This window comes from Amborella trichopoda, chromosome 10 (genome assembly GCF_054954075.1).
Source record: "Amborella trichopoda isolate Santa Cruz 75 chromosome 10, AtrichopodaSantaCruz75HAP2 v2.0, whole genome shotgun sequence".
Lineage (NCBI taxonomy): Eukaryota > Viridiplantae > Streptophyta > Magnoliopsida > Amborellales > Amborellaceae > Amborella > Amborella trichopoda.
Genome location: NC_142345.1, coordinates 33,421,400 through 33,444,936, shown reverse-complemented (window position 1 = coordinate 33,444,936; position 23,537 = coordinate 33,421,400). Strand labels below are relative to the sequence as shown.

General features: G+C 36.2%; 1 protein-coding gene across 6 annotated transcripts; it reads right to left on the bottom strand.

The window, feature by feature from the left end:
* Positions 1–47: 47 nt before the first annotated feature.
* Positions 48–22,806, bottom strand: LOC148780158 (protein ENHANCED DOWNY MILDEW 2-like). Of its 6 annotated transcripts, XR_016042544.1 has the most exons (11): positions 22,584–22,761; positions 22,108–22,447; positions 20,010–20,063; positions 19,665–19,831; positions 15,921–16,008; positions 6,995–7,085; positions 6,736–6,834; positions 5,657–5,904; positions 5,473–5,556; positions 296–902; positions 48–95 (listed from the first exon to the last, which is right to left on the bottom strand). XR_016042544.1 is itself a non-coding variant. In XM_088849485.1 (10 exons), the coding sequence occupies exons 2-5, from the start codon at positions 22,435–22,437 to the stop codon at positions 15,993–15,995; spliced, it is 267 nt and encodes an 88-aa protein (XP_088705611.1). In that variant the 5' UTR covers positions 22,438–22,447; positions 22,584–22,806; the 3' UTR covers positions 682–902; positions 5,473–5,556; positions 5,657–5,904; positions 6,736–6,834; positions 6,995–7,085; positions 15,921–15,992. The 6 variants fall into 6 exon arrangements, 4 of the variants coding, with proteins under 4 accessions (XP_088705611.1, XP_088705610.1, XP_088705608.1 ...); XR_016042543.1 differs by lacking the exon at positions 15,921–16,008 and having other exon boundaries at positions 22,355–22,447; positions 22,584–22,798; XM_088849485.1 differs by lacking the exon at positions 48–95 and having other exon boundaries at positions 682–902; positions 22,408–22,447; positions 22,584–22,806.
* Positions 22,807–23,537: the final 731 nt, after the last annotated feature.

Here is a 23,537-nt window from a genome sequence, read left to right as displayed (position 1 = left end):
TGGGGAAATACGCATGAGTAGAAGGGCCAAGGTTTTTCATACTTACCTTTTTTAATGATAAAGAATCCGTGGATTTTTTAATCAAGGATAATATCCTGTTTTCCATGGACGACTAGTCAGAAACATATTGGTATCTCACAAAAATATAAATCAGAAATAATTGCTAGTTCGCTAGGCAAATCATATGCAATAGAGGAAAACATCGAGATATGAAGTAAAATAGCAAAAACCAAAAGACCAATATGCTTGAAAGCTATTGCACAGTGAAGAGTAGAAAACACAGGAAGTGGCATACTTTTCTTGCATGTCCTTGTCCACAATAGGTTCAGAGCACTCAGATTTCTCAGCTATTGCACGGTAAAGAGTAGAAAACACAGAAAGTGGCATACTTTTCTTGCATGTCCTTGTCCACAATAGGTTCAGAGCACTCAGATTTCTCATGTTTACTTGGAGTTGTGTCCTTTAACTTGGCTTTAACCTGTTCCAATCCCTTATTTGGTAATGTTTTAGCAGACCTTTCTTCTCTCATGGGGTCATTGTCAATGCTTGGCTTAGGCAACTTCTCTTTTCACAAGGGTCGGATTCACACTATCATTCTTATATGCGTCAGTCTTCTGCAATTCTTAGTGAAATCAATAATTTTTATTGCAGAAACTAGCTTCCCATTTTCCAAAGAATCGATTTCTTTTTTAGATGAATATTCCTTTGCAATCTGTTTTGCAGCTTTGAAAGTGGGCCTCTCATCTTCAGAAGATTCCTCAGAAACTGTGCCTCTCTTTTTCAGAACCTTTTCTTTGCCAGATTTAGGTATGGTGGCATGACCTTTCTTCATTGCAGGATCCTCGGGAAATTTTATATGGTTTCTTTCGAGAGTACCAAGATCCTCATCAATCCTATGCTTCCTGTTCAAGATGTTTAATTCAAAATCAACAAAAACAGGTGTCTGGCAGTATTGAATATCAGTAAAATGGTCAAAACATATCAAGAAGCTGAAGTGGTTAAAGCATCCAATAAACCTATGAAGTGGTTACCGTATAAAAATCCTTCCACTCGGATATATCCGCAACGCTTTGTAAAAAAATATCCACTGCCCCAATTCCAGTTTTGGAACCTTGAACAAGGGGATCATTTCCATTATTTAGCCTGATTTAAGTGGCCCAAGCCAAATGTCAAAACTACCCTATTTGTTCAAGCTGGCGATCCTAGGATGTGTTTTAATTTAATTAAAGGACACAGTTTCTATGTGGCCAGCCTGCATATTGTAGAAATGCGGACTTGGCAATAAATATATTATTTAAATATAATTTGGTCCTAATTTTTAGAGTAAATATAATCTTTAACATGAAGATCATGAATATGAAAAAAAAAAAGAATTTGAAAACAAGAAATAAAAATTATATTAAGAAAACATTTGGACCGTTAGTTACACTTGTTTTAAGATGGACTACCTATTTGCATCCATCTTTAAGATGGATGCTTTATACCTACAGATCGCATATTTTAGAAATGTGGTCCAGCCCGTATGAAACAATTTTCCTTAATTAAAAGAGTAATGACACTATGAGACCCTCCCACACCCATGTGAGTAGGACCCCTAAGGATTACCATTAAATTTTGAGACAGATCTCTAGAAAAGTTATGACATAGGTGTGGGATTTGGGTGAATGGGTTTATTGATAACTTTTCTAGGGATCTGTATCAAAATTTAATGGTGATCCTTTGGGGTCCTACTCACATGGGTGTTACCCTAATTAAAATCTCTTGTTCTAGGTTTGGAACCTTGAGAAGAGGAACTATCTTCGTCATTTCACTGGGTTGTTTCATCATTTTATTCTATCCAAGCCAAATGACAGAACTACTTCTGCTTGTGAGTGTTACAAACCCAGTAGAAGAGATCTAATGAATAAGGTCAGAACTTCTAAAGCACGAAGAACATTCGCAACTAGGCTCCAACCTAGTTAGAGCCAATACGAAACTATCCCAATTTCTTTAGTGTGACAAACCTGGAATAAAAGATTTTAATGAAGAAGAAAAAAAAGAAAACATCCAAGTCTGGAAAAACATCCAGGTCTGGAACCCTGAACAAGCATGTGTAGTTCAGTCCATAGTTACAAGGAGCGGGAGTGGGAATGGCTCCGATTCCGAGAGTGGGAGTGTCGGATCGATGGCTGCCCAATGCTCCAGATCGAGTTCCAGTTAGGGTAAAAGTTGTAGAACGAGGTCGCATATGAAGAGGGAGCGCGTTCCCAATACAACAGGATCTAGATCCTTACCTAACGGGCACGCGGTCCATGTACAATGGGCTCGCACTCCCATCCACAACAGGAACGAGATCCCATTTGAAGTTGATTCACGCACCTACATAAGAATGACCGCGTTCCTAGTTGGAAAGGATCGACCTCCATTCAATGACGGATCGTGTTCCGTGCATGATTTGTCCGCGCTCCAATCGCAGAACTCAACTTGTATCAAGAACCCAACTCTACACATGGATTATGCTCCCACTAAGCACGGTAGCCCATTCCCATATAAACGGGATCTCATTTTGGTTTATTCTAGAAACTATTGTCCTTCGTAGCAATGGCTCATGGGGCTAGATCAATGCACAACCAATCCTCGAAGTCCATGGATTAATAAAATTCAATTAATCTTATATGAAATAAATTCTTTCAATGCTTTTTACAATTATATTCTTAAAATGGTTAATGTTAGTATTGTTCAAAATCTCATACATTACCGACGTAATATATTACCTAAAAATGGAATGTTGTTGTTTGGGTACTATTTGGATTACCTGGGCATGTATTGCTACTATTTGGCTAAGTCCAGATGAAATTTGCGAAATGCATTACTGTTATTTTCGATTGGAAATCATCATCATCATCATTTTAGCTTTTTCCCAATTAATTGGGGGGTTGGCTACATGAATCCTGGTTCTCAATTCCGCTCTATTAAAAGCCATAGCCTCAGTGAGGCCATAAATCCCCATATCTTGTGGGACAACTTCCAAGCACGTCCTTTTGGGCCTACCCTTTACCCTTTTCAGTCCTTCCACATGAACTAACTCGTACCTCCAAAGAAGTGTTGTAATTGGTCGACGCCACACATGGCCAGCCCACCTAAATCTACTCTCTCTCATTTTGTCGTCTATTGGTGCCACCCCCAAATTCTCTCAAATAGATTCATTTCGAATTTTATCCCTTCATGTCTTGCCACTCATCCATCTCAACATCCTCATCTCCGCTACACTTATTCTATGGATATATTATTTTTTGTCCACCCAACATTCCGCCCTATAGAGAAAAGCTGGTCTCACCGTTGTCCTATAGAACTTGCCCTTTAGCTTCATTGGTATACAATGATCATACTAAATTTCTGTTGCAGATCTCCACATCACCCACCAAGCTCTAATTATGTGTGTGACAACTTCCTCGATCTCTCTATTTCCTGGATTATCGACCCAAGATATCGAAAATACGGTCTTTTTTGTACTTTCTAACCGTCAAACTTAACTACTTCCTCGTCTCTACTCCTATTATTACTAAACTTGCACTCCATATACTATTAGTCCGACTAATTTTAAAACCTTTGGATTCTAGAGCATCCCTTCAAAGTTCTAACTTTGTGTTGAAGCCGTTTCGGGTCTCATCAATTAAAACTGTCATCTGCGAACAACATGCACCACGGTACCTCATCCAGTATGTGCCTAGTTAAGTCGTCCATAACTAAGACAAAGAAGTATGGGCTCAATACTAACCCTTGATGTAAACCTATTGTCATTGAAAACTCACGCGTCTCTCCACTAGTTATTCGTACACTAGTTAACGCTCCATCATACATATCTCTCACCAAGTTGATGTAGTGTCTAGAGACGCCTTTCCTTTCCAATACCCGCCAAATCAAATCTCAAGGTACTCTATCATAAGCTTTCTCTAAATCAATAAAAACCATGTGAAGGTCTTTCCCTTCATCCTAAACTTATCAATCAGTTGCCTAAGTACGAAAATAGCCTCAATTGTTGACCTTCCTGCTTCATAGTATGGCTCATGAGCTTGATCCCATGATAATTTATACAATTCTGTATGTCTTCTTTATTCTTGTAAATAGGTACCACAATACTTTTCCTCCATTCATCAGGCATTTTTTTTGTTCTCAACGCCTTGTTGAACAACTTCGTCAGCTAGTCAATGTCAATTTCCCATATACACTTTCAAACCTCTATCGGAATAGCATCTGGTCCTAAATCCTTTCTTATCTATATCCTTTTCAAAGTTTCTTTCACTTCCAACATCCTAATCCTACGAACGTATCTATGTCCTCCGCCATCACTTGCACCAGCAGTTCCTTCTACCACAATGTTCCCATGGTGTTCATCATTTAATAATTTTTTAAAATAGACTATCCAAATACTGCATGAAAATTTGGCTTAAAATATAATTCTTGTAGTTTAAAAGTTAAATTTATTTACGAAGTTTCTTTTAGGAAGTTATAAATTGGTAAAATAATTTTAGTCAAAATTACAAAAAAATCGGCGTCACATCTTTAAAAGGATGGAGTTCTGTGAACACATGGATCGTGCCCCTAAAATTTGGGGATCGAGGATCTTATTTGTTCAAGAACGGAATTTACAATCTTCAAGAACGTGCACCATGCGATGGTGGGATCGAGATCCTTTGTTCATCGGATCAAGTACCCTATAATTGGAAGTGAGATCCCGAAAAAATTAAATCGAGTTCCAGTCGAGATCTCGGTCATGGAACGCCAAAGCTGGATTTCGAAGAGGGAGCACCACCCTGTTGGGGCGCTGCTGGTAACTATGGTTCAGTCATTTGGCTCAGGTCACTTAATCAAGCTTAAGGAAAAATTTACCCTTACTACTTCCCGGTTACAAATTCCAAAAAAGGGACTTTCATGCAAAGACGCATTCCAGGATCAAACCTCAACAAGTGAATCTAGTTTCATCATTTGGCTCGAGGCACCTAAGTCAGGCCAAATTACAAAAATGCCTTCACTTGTCCTAGGTTCTAAAACCAGAACAGGGACAGTGTGACATTATCTAATAAAACAGTCGAGGAGGCACCTTTGAGAGGCACCTAAGAGAAAGGCTTCTTATAAAGTAACTACTCTATAAGTAAAGTGCTTGATTTAACCATCTCGGTGATTCCCTTTCAATTGTTTGACAATATTATTGATATTTTCCCTAAAACAAAAAATAAAAACATATGAACCAAAATTCAAAAGGATAAGTAACTGCTAACTTACAGGCAGTGTGACATTATCTAATAAAACAGTTGAGGAGGCACCTAAGAGAAAGGCTTCTTATAAACTAACTACTCTTAAGGTAAAGTGCTTGATTTAACCATCTCGGTGATTCTCTTCAATAGTTTTACAAATATTATTGATATTTTCCCTAAAAAAAACAAAAAAAACATAAGAACTAAAATTCAAAAGGATAATTAACTGCTAACTTACAGGCAGTAAATCAATATCCGATTTGGAATTAAATCATCCCAAGCTCTTTGTGGTTCATCTTCCAACTCCTCAAACGCAATCCTCCTGATTTAAAAGCATAACTGAGATCAGTTCTGGGGGAGGGGGAAGGATGCTTTCAGCAAGACAACACAAGTATAGAACACTACAGAGGAACGTCCATAACCTGGGCAAGCACTTCCGATGATATGCTTTGGGACATCATCTACAAATCGCAAATTGCAGGTCGAGCACCTCTTTATTTTCAACCTGTTTACAGAGTAAGCATCTGTGAATTGGGCAAGTGAATGACTCGCTACCAATGATACGCTTTTGAAGATCATCAGCCTTGGCTTCATCTTTTGGAAAACGTAATTTTGCCACACACCCCAGATGATAGTGCCGACCACATGTGGCTGACACACAAGCAATGACCTGAAACAAGGAGACAATAAGAAATCCAAGGAAACAACTCCAATCAACTCGGTTTAAAATCAGTCAAAACACACACTGCACATTTAAAGTCAATCAAAACACACGCACGCAGCATGCGCACACACACATAGACATGTATATACATGTGTGTGTGTATAAAGATAAACATAAGAAAACAATCTAAAATTGAAGTCAAGACGATTGCAATTCAACCATAAAAGTAAACAGGGAAGGGCTCCAACTTCATGTCACCAGCGCACAAATGATATGCCACCCTTCAAGTATAAATACATATTATTTCAGAATTCTTCTTCTTCCCAATTTCTCAACAAGGACCAGACTCCAAAAGCACAAGCACAGACTAACAAGAGACCAGGCTACTTGCACATGCACAACGCAAAAGCTGTCCACGTGTTTGGACAAAGTCATTTTCAAAGGACATCTACTAACCACAATCAGTAGAAATTCTGTATCGGAAAATGAAAGTTTTTCTCCAAACTTCCCCCAACTAAAATACGTTACAAAAATTGTACAATCACATGTTCATAACGCATCTTTGGATCGTTTTGTTGATTTGATCTCTATGTTAGCTATGATGAGGAACCTCCATAATTTATTATATTGTAAATGTTCCATTTTTCTCTCCTCTCATAATTGTCAAATAACCACAATAGGTAATCCAATAGAAATAGCTACTCCCAGTTTGGTGTCAAAGAAAGCATCGATTCCAGTAGTTTTTAGTAAATCTTGATAGTAGGATTTTTATGCCCAGTCCTCCAATCAAAAGGATTACTTAAAGTAACTATAAGATAGGCCCCGCAAATTTCAAACCTCAGCATCAGAAGATTTATCTGAAGAACCCAAGGCTCCACAAGCAAAGCACTAATGTCGTTTGTACTGACAATTCTTACAAAAAAAATTCTGAATTGCCTGCCACATCACAAATAGATAAAATGATATAATTCAAAGACCAGAAAATAAATTTTCAAAAGAGAGAGAGAGAGAGACAAGAAAATAAGCACTAAAGGGACTCTTAGGTGAACGTCATGCTAGAGAAACATGATTTAAGAAACAGTATACAAATGCGTACTTTCACTTGAGCATCAGTCATGCCAAGACTTCTACAATATGATTCAGCACCAGCAGTTGCATGGAAAGACCTCATGCACGGCCCTTCACAACTATATCAAAAAGAAAGAAGAAAAAGGTGAGATGGCCATGCACAAATCGTATCATCAAGAGAGAACAAGAACATGAAAAGCAAAGTAATCCAAGCAGCTACACACAAATCCAGTAAACATTAAACATATATATAACATAACAAAACAATCAATCAGTTCACATCTGAATGCCAAATGGGTCTTAGCATCATTATTTTATTTGGCCATGCTCATTACCCGAAACGTGTCCTGCCAAGTGCCAGCCCAGGGACATGCATGAAGAATGAATACACAAGTCAAAATTTAGACATGCGTGTCCAGAATCCAGATGTATATGTCACAATTTTTTACAAGTCTGTATATTTTTTTTTTGATGAAGATTTTTACAAGTCTGTATTTATATTAACCATGCTTTATATTGAACTATATACAATCAACAAAACAATTTATACTCAAGTAAATGAATATTCAATGTCTAAACACATCGAGATGTCCACATTGTACAGATGTGTGGTGTCTAATATGGCTATTTTTTAGGAGTCGTGACTAAAGTGTCAGTCAGCATGTTGCCATCGAATAACCAGCTTAAGTCCTTTGACAACTACAACATGGCTCAGCATTTTATTGGGGATGGTTCGGCTCTTGTACAAGTTCATCAGCAATTGGGGTTATCTTGAAAACTTTCTTATTTCGTCCCAAGTAAAGATCACTGTGCAAGGTTTTTCCTGTCTGCTGCATGTTTGCATTGTTTTTGTTATTCGATTTTATCAATCAGCGACCCCAAGAAACCTATATTTCACACATGTTTCTACAGAAAGTTCCCCTATCAAAGATCAAATGTTCACCAAAATCTCCATACATTGCTTTCTTCACAATGCTAGTGCTCAAGCTTCGTAACATTGTCAAATGGTTGTTATTCAAACCAGAACCTGCTTCCCAAATCAGTGGCAATGGGGTGGGCTCGGGCCAGGTAGGCCCCAGCACAAACCCGTAGAAAAGGCCACATGTGAACTTTCATTTAATTTTTCATGTGAACCTTCATTTAATTTTTCCTAGGCTGGGCCGGTCGGGGCCACGCCAATAACTCCTGGCCCAAGCCAGGCAGGATGATGACTCCCCAGCCTGTACCTAGAGCTTAGGAGCGCTGAGCTGGATCACTCAGCCCACTGCCAGCCCTATTTCCAAGACACTCATTGTCACACCCCAAGAAATTTCAATACAGATATTCTTGAGATGTGACAGTCCAAAACATATATACATCTCTTGATAGGACAAATTTACAATGGCGAGGTCTTACAAAGTAAATAAAGAAAGCTAGCACAACAACAATATCTTCCAACGTTGATCTTGACTAGCACTCAAAATGAATCCGCAGTTATCCTGAAAAAATGTTTACCATAGTTTGATGAGTTTGGCTACTCAGTAAGTGATCATCATAATCCTAAAAATAATCATGGTTGAGAGATATCAATATTTTCAAAAAGGAGACCTATTAACAGAAATGCATCAACAGTTTTACTTTCAATAAATGCATAATTAAGTATAATCCAAATAATTGAAATGCATATAACACTTTAACGGCAGTGCAAAATTCAAAGGATTTCACAAAATACCCTACTGGCATCTCAAGTAGGTCACCTATATACCCCATCAGCGTCCTGATGGGTCCACTTAATCCCTATCGGCGTCTCAGATAGGTCCACTTAATCCCTGCAGGTCCATTTATACCTCACCGGCGTACCGGATGAGTCCACTTAATCCCTACCGGCGACCCGGATAGGTCCACTTATACCTCACCGACGAACCGGATGAGTCCACTTGCATACTTAAATTATTTCTAAATCTCTTTCAACATTCGAAAGCAGCAAATATCATGTACTCAACGTATCACTGAAATCATTAATATGAATTTCACTGAAACCTTTAATAACAGTCACTTTCAATAACATTTCAAAAATAACCAATCAAATATTTTGGGCTCAAATTTAGAAAGGTAGCAGTTTGTAAAGACATTCTAGCATAATTGCCAATTTAATATGTATAAAAAGAAAAAAAACTCTTATGGAAATTCAAGAATACGGAATTATCACAATTTATGGGATATCAATTTACAAATAAACATTTCACAACAATGCTATAATCAATTGCAAAAATATCAATTTTTAAGTAATAAGGCAGTAATTTACACATGAAATTTACAATGTCTAAATATTAAAAAACAGTAGAAAGAAATCTTACAATTTTACTAACAGCAGAAATATCATATTTATTTCTAATAATTTTACAGCATTTAAAATTTCTAACATAGTTAAAATATCACAATTTTATTAAACAGATTATTTTTCAAAATAATGAGATCACTTGCGCATAAAATTTATCGTGCCTAAAATTCATGATAATAAGCAAACATAATTATTTCATTTCATTTTTAAAAAGAACGGATTATTTTTCAAGATAATGAAATCACTTACACACAAAACTTATAAAATAAAGATCCCGGACGAAAATATCACTATTTATTAAAAACAGACTATTTTTCAGGAAGACGATGTCACTTACACACAAATATTTGAGAAGGAGCTTCCGATAAAAATTCGGCTAGAGAGAGGAGTTCACTGTGCTTCGACCAGAGAGAAAAATCTCATAAGTTTTCTAAGGTAGGAGTCCTCACCTCTCTGAATTTAAATTCTACTACTATATTATTTTATTCTTTTATTACGTTACAGGTGTGAGAGTTAGCTTACGCTTTAAACGCCTAAAGCCGACGTCCTTTAGTGGACGTGGCAAGAGTAAGGAAGCAACAAAGCTTTTGAACCAAAAGCTTTTAAAAGTAATGATGGTCCCTATTAAATTGGCAATTATGCTAGAATTTCTTTACAAACTGCTACCTTTCTAAATGTAGTGAGGATTTGCTATATGTAGTGAGGATTTGCTAAGATTCAAATGTCGGGTTTGTGTCCCGAATGATGAGAGTGTGAAGAAAGCTATCCGGGAAGAAGCACATCACTCTCGTTATACGATACATCCCGAAAGTATTAAAATGTATCAGGACCTGAAGAAAACCTTTTGGTGGAATAATATGAAAAAAGAGGTAGCACTATTTGTATCTAATTACCTAACATGCCGACAAATAAAAGCTGAACATCAAAGGCCCGCTAGGTTGTTGCAGCCTTTACTCGTGCCAGAATGGAAGTGAAAGCACATCTCTATGGATTTTGTCTTTAGCTTGCCTAGAACAAATTCAGGACATGAAAGCATTTGCGTCATTGTGAACCGGTTGACCAAAGTTGCCCACTTTCTACCGATTCACACGACATACACTTTGGATCGACTGGCCCAGTTGTATATTAAGGAAATAGTGCGGTTGCATGGAGTTTCGGTCAGTATTGTATCGGACCGGGATACTCGGTTTACTTCTAAATTTTGGGCTAGACTACAGTCAGTCATGGGGACGAGACTCACCTTTAGTACTGCCTTTCACCCCCAAACTGATGAACAATCGGAGAGGACTATCCAAACCTTGAAAGATATGCTAAGGGCCTGTCTTATTGACTTTACAGGAAGCTGAGATGACCATTTACCCCTGATTGAGTTTGCTTATAATAATAGCTTCCAAGTCAATATTCAGATGGCACCATATGAAGCCATGTATGGAAGGAAATGTAGGTCACCCATCTGTTGGGACGAGGTTGGTGAAAGAAAGCTTTTGGCGCCAGAAATTGTGCAGATAACCATAGATAAAATAGCATTAATTCGTGAAAGCTCAAGACAGCTCAGAGTGGGCAAAAGAGTTATGCCGATAACCGACGGAGAGATCTTGAATTTGATGAAGGTGATCGAGTTTTCCTAAAAATCTCACCAATAAAAGGCATTATGAGATTCGACAAGAAAGGAAAGCTGAGCCCACGCTACATCGGACCATTTGAAATCCAGGAAAGAATCGGAAGTGTTGCTTATAGACTTGCCTTACCACCCGAATTAGCAAATGTCCATAATGTCTTTCATGTATCTTCACTACGAAAATATCAGCCCGACCAATCTCATATCTTGAAATATGAACCTTTACCGATCTGGAAGGACCTATCCTTCATTGAGCAGCCAATTTTGATACTGGATAGAAGGGTGCAAGTGTTGCGCAAGAAGGAGATTCCTTTAGTCCGTATATTATGGCAGTACCATTCAAGAGAAGAGTGGACTTGAGAACGAGAAGACGATATCATAGAAAAATATCCCTATCTTTTTCAGTAATCAGGTACATAAATTTAGAGGACTAAATTTCTTTAAGGGGAAAAGAATGTAATATCTTAAACTTTCAAAAAAAAAAAAAAAAACTTTTAATATATGACAATTCGTTTGAACATGATGTTCCTTAGGGACCATCGTTACTTTTAAAAGCTTTTGGTTCAAAAGCTTTGTTGCTTCCTTACTCTTGCCACGTCCACTAAAGGACGTCGGCTTTAGGCGTTTAAAGCGTAAGCTAACGCTCACACCTGTAACGTAATACAAGAATAAAATAATATATTAGTAGAATTTAAATTCAGAGAGATGAGGACTCCTACCTTAGAAAACTTATGAGATTTTTCTCTCTGGTCGAAACACAGTGAACTCCTCTCTCTAGCCGAATTTTTATCGAAAGCTCCCTCTCAAATATTTGTGTGTAAGTGACATCGTCTTCTTAAAAAATAGTCTGTTTTTAATAAATAGTGATATTTCCGTCAAGGATCTTTATTTTATAAGTTTTATGTGTAAGTGATTTCATTATCTTGAAAAATAATCCGCTCTTTTTAAAAATAAAATTAAATAATTATTTTTGCTTATTATCATGAATTTTAGGCACGATAAATTTTATGCGCAAGTGACCTCATTATTTTGAAAAATAATCTGTTTAATAAAATTGTGATATTTTAACTATGTTAGAAATTTTAAATGCTGTAAAATTATTAGAAATAAATATGATATTTCTGCTGTTAGTAAAATTGTAATATTTCTTTCTACTGTTTTTTAATATTCAGACATTGTAAATTTCATGTGTAAATGACTGCCTTATTACTTAAAAATTGATATTTTTGCAATTGATTATAGCATTGTTGTGAAGTGTTTATTTGTAAATTGATATCCCACAAATTGTAATAATTCGTTTCTATAAGAGTTTTTTTTTTTTATACATATTAAATTGGCAATTATGCTAGAATGTCTTTACAAACTGCTACCTTTCTAAATTTGAGCCCAAAATATTTGATTGGTTATTTTTGAAATGTTATGAAAGTGACTGTTATTAATGGTTTCAGTGAAATTCATATTAATGATTTCAGTGATATGTTGAGTACATGATATTTGCTTTTTTCGAATGTTGAAAGAGATTTAGAAATATTTTAAGTATGCAAGTGAACTCATTTGATTCGCCGGTGAGGTATAAGTGGACCTATCCGGGACGCCGGTAGGGATTAAGTGGACTCATCCGGTACGCCGGTGAGGTATAAGTGGACTTACAGGGATTAATGAACCTATCTGGGACGCTGATAGGGATTAAGTGGAACCAGCAGGAAGCTGATGGGGTATATAGGTGACCTACTTGGGACGCCAGTAGGGTATTTTGTGAAATCCTTTGAATTATGCACTGCCGTTAAAGTGTTATATGCATTTCAATTATTTGGATTATACTTAATTATGCATTTATTGAAAGTGAAACTGTTGATGCATTTCTGTTAATAGATCTCCTTTTTGAAAATATTGATATCTCTCAACCATGATTATTTTTAGGATTATGATGATCACTTACTGAGTAGCCAAACTCATCTATGGTAAACATTTTTTCAGGATAACTGCGGATTCATTTTGAGTGCTAGTCAAGATCAACTTTGGAAGATATTGTTGTTGTGCTAGCTTTCTTTATTTACTTTGTAAGACCTCGCCACTATAAATTTGTCCTATCAAGAGATGTATATATGTTTTGGACTGTCACATCTCAAGAATATCTGTATTAAAATTTCTTGGGGTGTGACACTCATCAAAGGTCACCATCCTCTGTAATTGATCGAGAGCCACAAAGCCCCAAACAATCCACCCAATGGTTATTTCCTGGACAAGTAAAACCCAAGAGGGTGATATTTCAGCTTTCTTTATAAAATGTTCAAGTCTGCATTACTTTCCCAAGAAAAGGCATTATGAGCAATGTGCTTTTTTGGGGTATATAAAACTTTTTTCATTCTACGTGTCTTGCCACATGAAAAGAATATTATCCAGAATATACAAAATGAGCACTCAATGGCTGCATTTAAAGCAACAACGTATCATTGTTATGATCCTAATGCTTAAAACATCATAATCAAACTGGTTGTTCAATAGCTCAAATTATCTCCTTGAATAGTATTTGAAAAACATATCCCTTAAAATAATCCATATGCCGTATTTGAGACCAAACTCAGCTTTCCTATCCTCAGAAACATCTTGCCTACGGTTTACACACATGTAACACAAGAATACAAAATCCAAAGAAGAAGCCTCTCCATCAATCTCATAAAGACACGAACACCAAAACCAGTCATCAGAATGTTCCCTTAACATAGTTTTTCCTTGTAATCCAAACACCAAGCCTTCTTGGCCCCTTAAAATTCCATCCTAGGCACTAAAAATCTCAAAGAGGGTTTTACTCAGCCATGCTAATCAAATTTGTGGAGCAAAATTTAGAAGCAAAGCATTTTATAGCCTCCTACTGCACCCTTTTAGAGGAGATCATCAGCTGTAGATGAACCTATGAGATGAAGCTAAATACTTTTGCTAATGGTTGTGAGCATCATTAAAGAAAACAAAGGGAGTTACCAAAAAGAGAACCTAGAACTATAGGTTTCTCTCATTTCCGTTTTCATATAACACCATAAAATGTACATTAAGAAAACATACAATAAGAAGACAATATGAGGTGCTGAAATTCAAGGAACAATCTTTTTTTTTGTTTTACCATGGTAATTGTAACCAGCAAACCTTGTGGCCCACCAATGACTCTCCAAGAAGCTGAAACTCACAAAAAGCAATCTCCAAATGCAGTTGGACCCTGTCAGTGACCTACCCTGCCTTTGTACATGACCCAAGGAATCATCATCATCATCAAAGCCTTTTTCAACTATTTGGGGTTGGCTCCACAAATCCTGGTTTGTCATTCTGCTCTATTAAGGGCGATACCCTCAGTGCATAAGTCACCACATTTTTTCTCTACTTCCAACCATGTCCTTTTGGGCCTACCTTTTACTTTTTTGAGCCTTGCACTTGAACCAGCTCGCACCTCCTAATAAGTATTATACTGGGTCTAGGCTGCATATGGCCAACCCACCTAAGTCTACATTCTATCATCTTATCGTCTACTGGAGCCACACCTAAGTTCTCCATAATGTATTCGTTTCAAATTCTTTCCATTCTTGTCTTGTCAGTCATCCATCTCAATATCCTCAACTCAGCTACACTCATCCTATGGATATGTTGTTTCTTGACTACCCAATATTCCACCCAATAAAGCAAAGCTAGTCTCACAGTTATCCTATAAAACTTCCCCTTCAGCTTCATCGGTATGCGGCGATTGCATAAAACTCTGGTTGCACATCTCCGCCTCACCCACACAGCAAAAAATTGCATTACACCATTGTTGAAAATATGGCCTATCAAGGCCTAAATTCCAATAGTCTCTCATTCAGTGAGAGCGATTGAGAGATTGAAATCTTGGCGCCTTGCGATAATGGTGTGAAACCCCATCCCTTCATCCTAGTGGTTGGATGGGGATGGGTGGCTTAGTACATTAGCCTCTCATGTGCCTTTGGATTAGTGCATCAAGGGTGTTGATTGAATCCAAAGTTACACCTATGTTATAAAAAGCACATCATGGGATCTCAAACCCTAACTATCTCAACTCTGGAACCATTTTGGAAAATTATTGCTCCCCTCCTCCTTCTAAGGTTTTGTGAGAGAAAATTGAAGAGAGAGAACTTTTAGAGTTCCATTAATAGTGATCTTGATGGTGGTCCTCCTTTCTTATGCTTAAGTCCATAGTGTGCATTTATCAAGGTAAACTCCATTGAATTTTCTTTTCTCATAAGATCATATCCTTGGCATCTATAGTTGCTAGAGTTTTGAATTTAGAAAAGTTTCATTGATCTTAGAATCCCAATTTGATCATCTTTTCAGTCACGCTTATTCATAGTGTGGTCCTTCATGAGTTATAGCCATTCATTACTTTGCTTCAAACCCATCAAATTATTTAATCTCAGAGTGTCACTCCAGTTTCAGAACTTTTTCATCACGTTTTTACCTATGGGGGTTCATAATCTTTCCATACAAGACTGCTTTGGTGGTCCGAGGGACCACCGTGTGTAGTTTAACCATAACTCTCTTGTTCTTTATCCGATTCGATTCAACCTTTTGCATTCTGTTTTGGATGATAATGCCTATGTGTTGAGATCTTAAGAAGTGATTTTAAGGTGTGTAATTTCTTACCATTTGGATTAGACACTCTTGTGAGATTGAACCACTTTTGTACAATCCGAAGGGACAAAATTAAGTCCTTATAGAGCCCGATTGCGTGGCCCCGACACAAGGGGTTCGAAACATGGCTTCCCTATTTTAATTTGGCATTCTAATTCCCTGTTTAGTTGACTTATTCTTTAGAATTTTGTTTGGATTAGTTGCATGATGTATTTAAGCTTTGGGACATAGTTTATGTAATTTGTGATATGAAAGTGTAATTCATAAGCTAGTCTTGCTTTATATATAATTGCCCCATAAAAGATTGGTATTTGAGTTTATTTACAATGGTTATACAAGGCTAGAAATGGAGATAATTGTTATGTAAAAAGATTGTAACTTACTCACTTCGCTTATTTTTTAGCAAGTGGCTTGTTGCTGGTGCCCATTTTGCCTTGTTTTTTGGCTTGGAAATTTGCTCTAGTCTTTGTATCCACTTTCAACCATATCAAACCAAAGATGTGTGTGAATATAGTCATTTGCTTGCAATGCAAAAACATGGATTTTATCCAACATTTTAAGCAGAATGAATAATACATAATCAATATCTCAAGAAAGGTATGGTTGCGAGTAAGAAACAAATAAGAAGATTATGAAATCCCATATCAGCCTTCAACCATGCGAATAACACTAAAACTGATTGTGCTTAAAAGTTCAAATCTTCAAGCATTTCTAATCCCAAAACTTCGCATTAGAAGGGTCAGATCTTCAAAAGCAGGACGAGCAACTCATGGATCAGCTACAAAGGGCATGTAGTTATCGAGGAATATCACTAACAATGAAACAAATTGACACATATATATGATTCCCGAAAGAGGTCAGGCAAAACAAAATTTTCTTACTCAAAGATGATGATGGATGCCCAATAAAAAATATCTAAAAGCATGCCAATGAGATCCTAATTGAAAAACCCGCACAAAATCATCCCCAGATTCCCAAAAATACAATGTAGCGTGGAAATCTAGCACATTCTTACCTACTTATGGGCAACACATAACAATTATGATTTAAGTAAAAGCAAATTTATTTTTTTCTATTTTCATCTTATATCAATGTCTTGTTCTCTCTTTAAGTACACGAAGTATCCTGATCATAATTAGTGAAAAGTCAGCCACACGACCGTTAGGCGGCCGCCTAAAAGGACTTTTGCTAGGCGCCTGCCAAGGCGGTGTAAAAGGCAGGCACCTAGGCGCTGCCTTGAAAATAAGATAATTAATTCGTAATTATTAATTTATTAATTCATAATTAATAATTGATTGGTAATTATTAATTATTAATTTATCGAAAATACTTTTAGCATGTGACAGTAATTATCAATATATTGGTAAACCAGAAAAATAATATTACTTCGTAATTATTAATTTATTGAAAATACATTTTGCATGTACCAGTAATTGTTAATTTATTAGTAAACCAAAAAATAGTATTAATTTGAAATTATTAATTTATCGAAAATGCTTTTTGCATGTAACAGTAACTAATTTGCAATTCTTAGTTTATCAAAAATGCTTTTTGCATGTGATAGAAATTATAAATTTATTGGTAAACCAAAAGATAGTATTAATTCGTAATTATCAATTTATCAAAAATGCTTTTGCATGTGACAGTAATAATTAATTTATTGGTAAACCAAAAGATAGTACTAATTCATAATTATTAGTTTATCGAAAATGCTTTTTGCATGTGATAGCAATTATTAATTTATTGGTAAACCAAAAGATAGTATTAATCCGTAATTATTAGTTTATCGAAAATGCTTTTTGCATGTGACAATAATTGTTAATTTATTGGTAAACCAAAAGATAGTATTAATTCATAACTATTAATTTATCAAAAATGCTTTTTGCATGTGACTGTAATTGATTTCTTGGTAAACCAAAAAATAGTTAATTCGTAATTATTAATTTATCGAGAATGCATTTTGCATGTGACAGTAATTATTAATTTGTTGGTAAACCAAAAAGCAGTATTAATTTGTAATTATCAATTTATCAAAAATGTATTTTGTGTGTAACAGTAATTATTAATTTATTGGTAAACCAAAAGATAATATTAATTTGCAATTATTAATTTATCGAAAATACTTATTGCATGTGATGATAATTAATTTATTGGCAAACCAAAAAAATAGTATTAATTTGTAATTATTATTATGTAGTATATAAAATAATTTGCCCAGAGCCCAAACCGCCTAGGCGGCTGCCTACACCTTTTAGAACATTGCTTATGCCAATAAAAAAGAATATATGAATGTTTGAAAGCTCGAACAACTCCATGAGAACAATCAAGTTGGTTAGAAGTGACTATTATCTCAATAAAGAACATGTAAGGCTGGGTGTGCCTGAGTCAACCAAATCGCATCGTCCAAATAAAGATTTGCCATCTTACTGAGCCCAGTCAATAAATGGCCTGGCCTGACACATCCAACACTTCAATTCCTATTATATTGCCGTCAATACAGGACTTTACTCAACGCTCTTTTTCGAGGTCTTGTAGCAATCTATTATGTGCAGATGTAGAAGGCAAATGCTTCTGGATTAATCCATTCCCCAGATGTTCACAATATGGATTAAGTTCCGATTTTCGGTCGGTCGGTCTAAGTAATGTATGGATCTCCCTCTTCTCTACCACAATCTGGTTCATATGGACTGAACAAATGCCTGCATTTTGAGGGGAAAATATCTAGTAGGTCATAACTGTTGGGCTATATCATCCAATTCATTGGATCACTTGCTGCAGCCAATGAATGGACTTCCCACTGCTCTAAAAAGAACGTGACACAAAATCTGGAAATACCATTAGAGTTGGAGATAGGGATTGACCTTGCCATTCAAATGAACTGCTTACCCATACTAATGAAAAAAATTTCCACAGTTCTTGTAGAAGCCATGCATTGCTGATACAGATCCCCGTGGAGAGCAGCTAATTGCCTCTTCAAACTATCCAACCCTACTGGTCAACAATGGATGTTTCCCATGTGTTTCGTGAAGCAAATATGGTTGCTGACTGCATAGCAAGGAGCGCTATAATGCTTTCGGAAGCTATTGCATGGACGTCCCCCCCCCCCCCCCCCCTCGGACTTTTTATCTTGGTCTTTTCCAGAAGATGTAGCAATAGTTCCCTACAAAAGGGTTGTAACATGATTGAGGTTGTAATTTTTTTATCCTATTAATGAAAATTGGCGGGAGCCCCAATCCCCATTAATTCACCCAAAAAATACAGGACTTTACTCAGCCATGATTTCAAGTCAAAATGGCTCAAAGACTGTAACAACAAACTAAGTGAAGCCACTACTCTGTTCACCGAGCTTTGGAGGCACAAGGGGAACCTCATATTGAATAAGCATTCCTACATTAGAAACCAACTCTAGCTTGGCCCTGCATAGTTGCATCCTGACAGGACTCATCCATACCCTATTACATAGATGTACCACTAATGACTTCCCACATCTACTAGTCACCCAAGAACCACATGTTCTGATTCTTCAAGCATTACCATTCAGTGAGTATGCAGATCTCTGTATCATATTTCTCACGTGATATCTTCACAATGGTGAACTTTCTCATGTTTACATCACCATTAATTCATCTTGTTCGCCGCTACATCTCAATCGCCCTCAAATTTATTCCAGATGTGACTGTAAGAAACCCATAAGTTGCACATCATTTTGACTTCACTGGAACGCGTGTGTGCATGACACAAACAAAAGAAGTAATAAAAAAAAAAGTCAAGAAACACATTATGTGCATTATAATGTTAACTTTGTCCAAATATGCAAACCCTAAGCGCGATTAATTGCTTTATGAGCTAATTCTGACACTCTTGTATAGGTCAGTATATTTGCATTGCATTTCCCTTTTTCTATCAACAGTAACACATATAACTCAGTTCTATTGGGCTATACTTTGCATTATTTATCAGGAAGAACGGTTCTCTTCTTCCAACTGGAGATAATACTTGCTTATGTCATATAATACATCAAAACGTTACCTTCTTGTACAAAAAAAAAAGAACGTTACCTTCTTGCACAAATCGCACAGAACTCAATAATAATAATAATAATAATCATAATCAAAAGAGAGGAATGTTCACCACAAAAGTTCACCACCATTGTCACAGATGACACAAACAGTGTCAAATAAATGATTCCCCTCCTCATCCGATTCATCAGCATCAAAATCTCCACGGTCATTGTCAAATTCATCATCATCATCAACAATAAATTTGGATTTCTTCGCATCAGGACTAGTGTGAATATCCTGGCAAAACAAATCCAACAAAAGCCAAGGTCACATGTAAAAGGCAAAGGTGACAAGCAAATCTAACAAAAAGGAATTTCCCACAATGGCAAGAGAAGCAGATGTAAAACTTAACAAATACAAATAATTCAGCCAAGAATTGGAAAAAGGTACTCAAGAATAGAAGTCAATAACATACTTCATCAGATATTTTTCTCTTCTTTGGCTTCTCTTCAAGAAATGAGCAATTTACCTGTTTAAAACACTGTCAATACCATGCTATCAACTATTCTTTGAAAAAGTATACACAACAAAAACTCAACATCATGGTTGCAAAAATTTTTGACAAGGGCAAGTATGCAATTCCATACGATATACGTGTGACTGTATTAACCAATTCGGAATTCACTTAACATGAAATCGTTTTTAACACATGCTTAAGTGTATGACACACATGCCGCAGGCAAGTTCAGATGTGGAAGATGCAAGGCCAACTATGCAGAAGACAGATTAGTAAATCAAAAGAGGAGGTAAACAACCAGAAGGAGACAAAAGAGAGAGAAAAAACAAGTGAGAGAAAAGCAACCAGAGTAGAGAGAGAGAAGCATCAGGGGGAACATAGAGAATAAATTTTAAATAAAAATGTCAAAAACGTACATGGGAATTGTCATATTTGGAAGTAAGAGAACCCAACCATGGAGAAAAACCTATGTCCTAATCAGAAACTTAAGAAAAGTTTACCAAAACTGCAACCATAACAGTAACCTATCACATATGATGCACATTAGCATCATGCTGACGCAGCCTCATGAACAACTATAGAATTATGTCCTTTCGAAGCTACTTCATGTATTGAAGCCGACAGGGTTGACTGCTCCACTACCAAGTGTGATGATTCTTGTTCAAATTTGGTAACTTGGACTCCAAATCCCTAGGCTTGCTTCTAATTTTTTGCAATTCAAGGATATGAAGAATGATAGGTGGATACTGAAAACTCTAATAAGTGTGAATACCTTGGTACGAACGTGCCTTATGCCAGTTTTTGGTATATTGAACAAAACATTTTTGGTTACCTAAAAACATTGCACCTCTGTGTATCTCAAGCTAACCATGATGAGAAACTCTGGATGGATATTGATGGAACTTAAAGCATTTGAGACCCCACATAGGACCTGCTTTGAACTCTACAAATTTTAATCATAAAATATTTCCTAAAGACAAATCAAAACATGATAATTTTCTCTCAATATATGGCTCCACCTGAGACACCCAACATTGTATGGGAGTAGGATTCGATATTACAAATGAGTTACTGAGGATTTTGAGCATCTTGTCTTACAACAACAATCATCATTCCATGTGAATGGTGATTGGGACATAAGAATGTGCACACAAATGGAACAAGGAAGTGTGATACAGAACAAAGGAGGCATCTGTAATAGTGAATCCAACTCCACAATGTGTGGGGACCCCCAAAAATTGTAGAGGAAACCAGTACTGCCCAAAACCCAAGTTTAGGATGCAGAACTCAACCTAGTCAACAAAGTTTTTGGCACCTCCTGAGTCACATTACGAACAGTTTTATGAAGATTCAACAAGTCTCTGGTAAGACTTGAGGGAGCCTCTAGTTCTGTCTCATGACCAAGTCTTACACCTGAACTACACAATCCTCAGAGAAACACAGTAATATAAAGAAGTCCAAGTTTTACTAGAACAATACTTATTACTTAATGGCTCAGGAATGACCAACTCTTGACTCTTGAGCTAAATTTGAGTTTATTGGTAGCAAGGGAAAATAAGTCAAAAACAAAGACCAATTCGTAACTCTTCGAGAGAAGTTAGATAAACCATTTTTTTTACTACTCACAAAATGCAAGAAGGCTAGAGAGTGGACTAAAGAAATATTACATGCACAATTGGAGTAAGATGAAACCTGTAGGTGAAGGGTGAGATAATTAGTTCGATGGGTAGCTTAAATGAGGAACTCTTCCAGGTGAAGAGATGCCGTAGGCTCAAATTAGTTAACTCGAGCACCTCACGTGATAGTTCACAAGCGAGACGGATAGAAAAACTCAATCCTACAGGAGGAACAAAGAAGATATTTTCCATCCAACAAGAGACAACGCCCCGTGCCAGATGGATTCTGGCATCTTATCAAAAGGGCTTAAATGTTAGACATATGAATCTTATGCATGCCCATGGAGAGTACTTCATCAGTATCAAAACAATGTCCAATTATCTACACTACCTAGTGAACTAAACTGCAGAATCCAAGAGGAAAGAGCATAATACAGTACAGATCACCATGCAGTTAGCATCAATATAGGCTCCTCAAAGGTACTTGTCTCTTTGCCAAAAAAAGCGACGTTGCTTTTGACCTCTTTACAACGATTCAACCACACGCCACTAGATTTGAACAGTGCTTAGGTGTGTGAAATTTTATAAAACAAACAAACAAATAAATAAATGGCGCATCATGCACAAACACACATGCACGCGCTTAAGAGCGCACGCATATATAACAATTAAAAAAAAAAATTATACAACTGCTCAGCCTTTTTGACCACTTCTCCTGCCACTTCCTTGAATAATTTCACCTTTGGAAGTGGGGTTATGCACAATTCCATCCTTTTGCACCTGTAGGTGTTGAATAGCAAAGCGTTAGAATGCAGTCTTCCTCAATAGGGGAAAATTAGACGATAAGAATTACAGATCAATAAAGCCATCAGAGACATTATTTTTCCTGAAATTCATGCAAGCAGAGCAAACCCACTTTGTGTTTTAGGGAGCCTTTTGGAAATTCTGGCCAATCAGACAAACTCTGGTTGGTACTCTGAATACCTCAAAGAAATCCTTAGGTCATTTTGCAAATATGAAGCGGTTTCACAATGAAAGATACAACCACCACTAAAGTCCAAAACTTCCTTTATAATTTTTCCACATATAAAAATAAGAGGAATTTCCATTAGTTTGTGAAACTCGAGGCACACTGGGAGAGAGAGAAAAGGAAAGTTACAGGGAAAGAGAAACATGGTTTAGAAAGGGACGTTTCTAGTAATTAGTCTGGGTTAAAAAATAGATTAAAATGGAAAAAAGTTAGTCTAAATGATATAAAGCACATGCCTTTTGAAGTATTAGGACAAAGATATAAAACCTTTTGAATTCTTAAGATTACGGAGATATAAAACCTAAAAATAAAAGTACCAAAAAAATTTCGATTTATATTTTTTATTTTTATGATATATAATAAACTAATATTCGTTTCAAACTGATAATAAAAATCACTGATTTTTTATTTTTATGTATAGTTTTTTTTCTTGTTTATTTTTCGACTTTATTTGATTATACGATAACAATCCCACTATATCCACTCTATAACCTCACTCTCTCTCAATCAAAGATTGTAAATAAAGTCGCACTTTATCAACAAAGGATTTAAATACACCGGATATAGATCTTTCATTCCAAATAATTGATCTATAATCTTTTGATTGTAAGACTCTATAAGTAAACATCTTATGCCATCGATATTTTGATAGGGATTTACGGTAATGGTAGTGTAATAATGTTATAGTTTTTTTCATCAATACCTTCAATTTTTTCATGCAAAATGATGTATTATAATAATAATAAGAGTAGTTAAAACATCTTGAACATTTTGAATTTGTTCAACTTTTATAAGCTATCCATTGGATCATGTTTTTACATGTGTTGATATAAATAATTT

What these genes read in the sequence shown, in the direction of transcription:
- LOC148780158 (XM_088849482.1), bottom strand. Translation starts at nt 22,437, where the DNA reads ATGGAATTGTGCATAACCCCACTTCCAAAG. An exon ending in GCATAACCCCACTTCCAAAG is followed by an intron (nt 20,064 to 22,407) that starts GTGAAATTATTC and finishes TGTTTTAAACAG; the next exon opens with GTAAATTGCTCATTTCTTGA. An exon ending in TGACTGATGCTCAAGTGAAA is followed by an intron (nt 6,835 to 6,994) that starts GTACGCATTTGT and finishes GTGATGTGGCAG; the next exon opens with GCAATTCAGAATTTTTTTTG.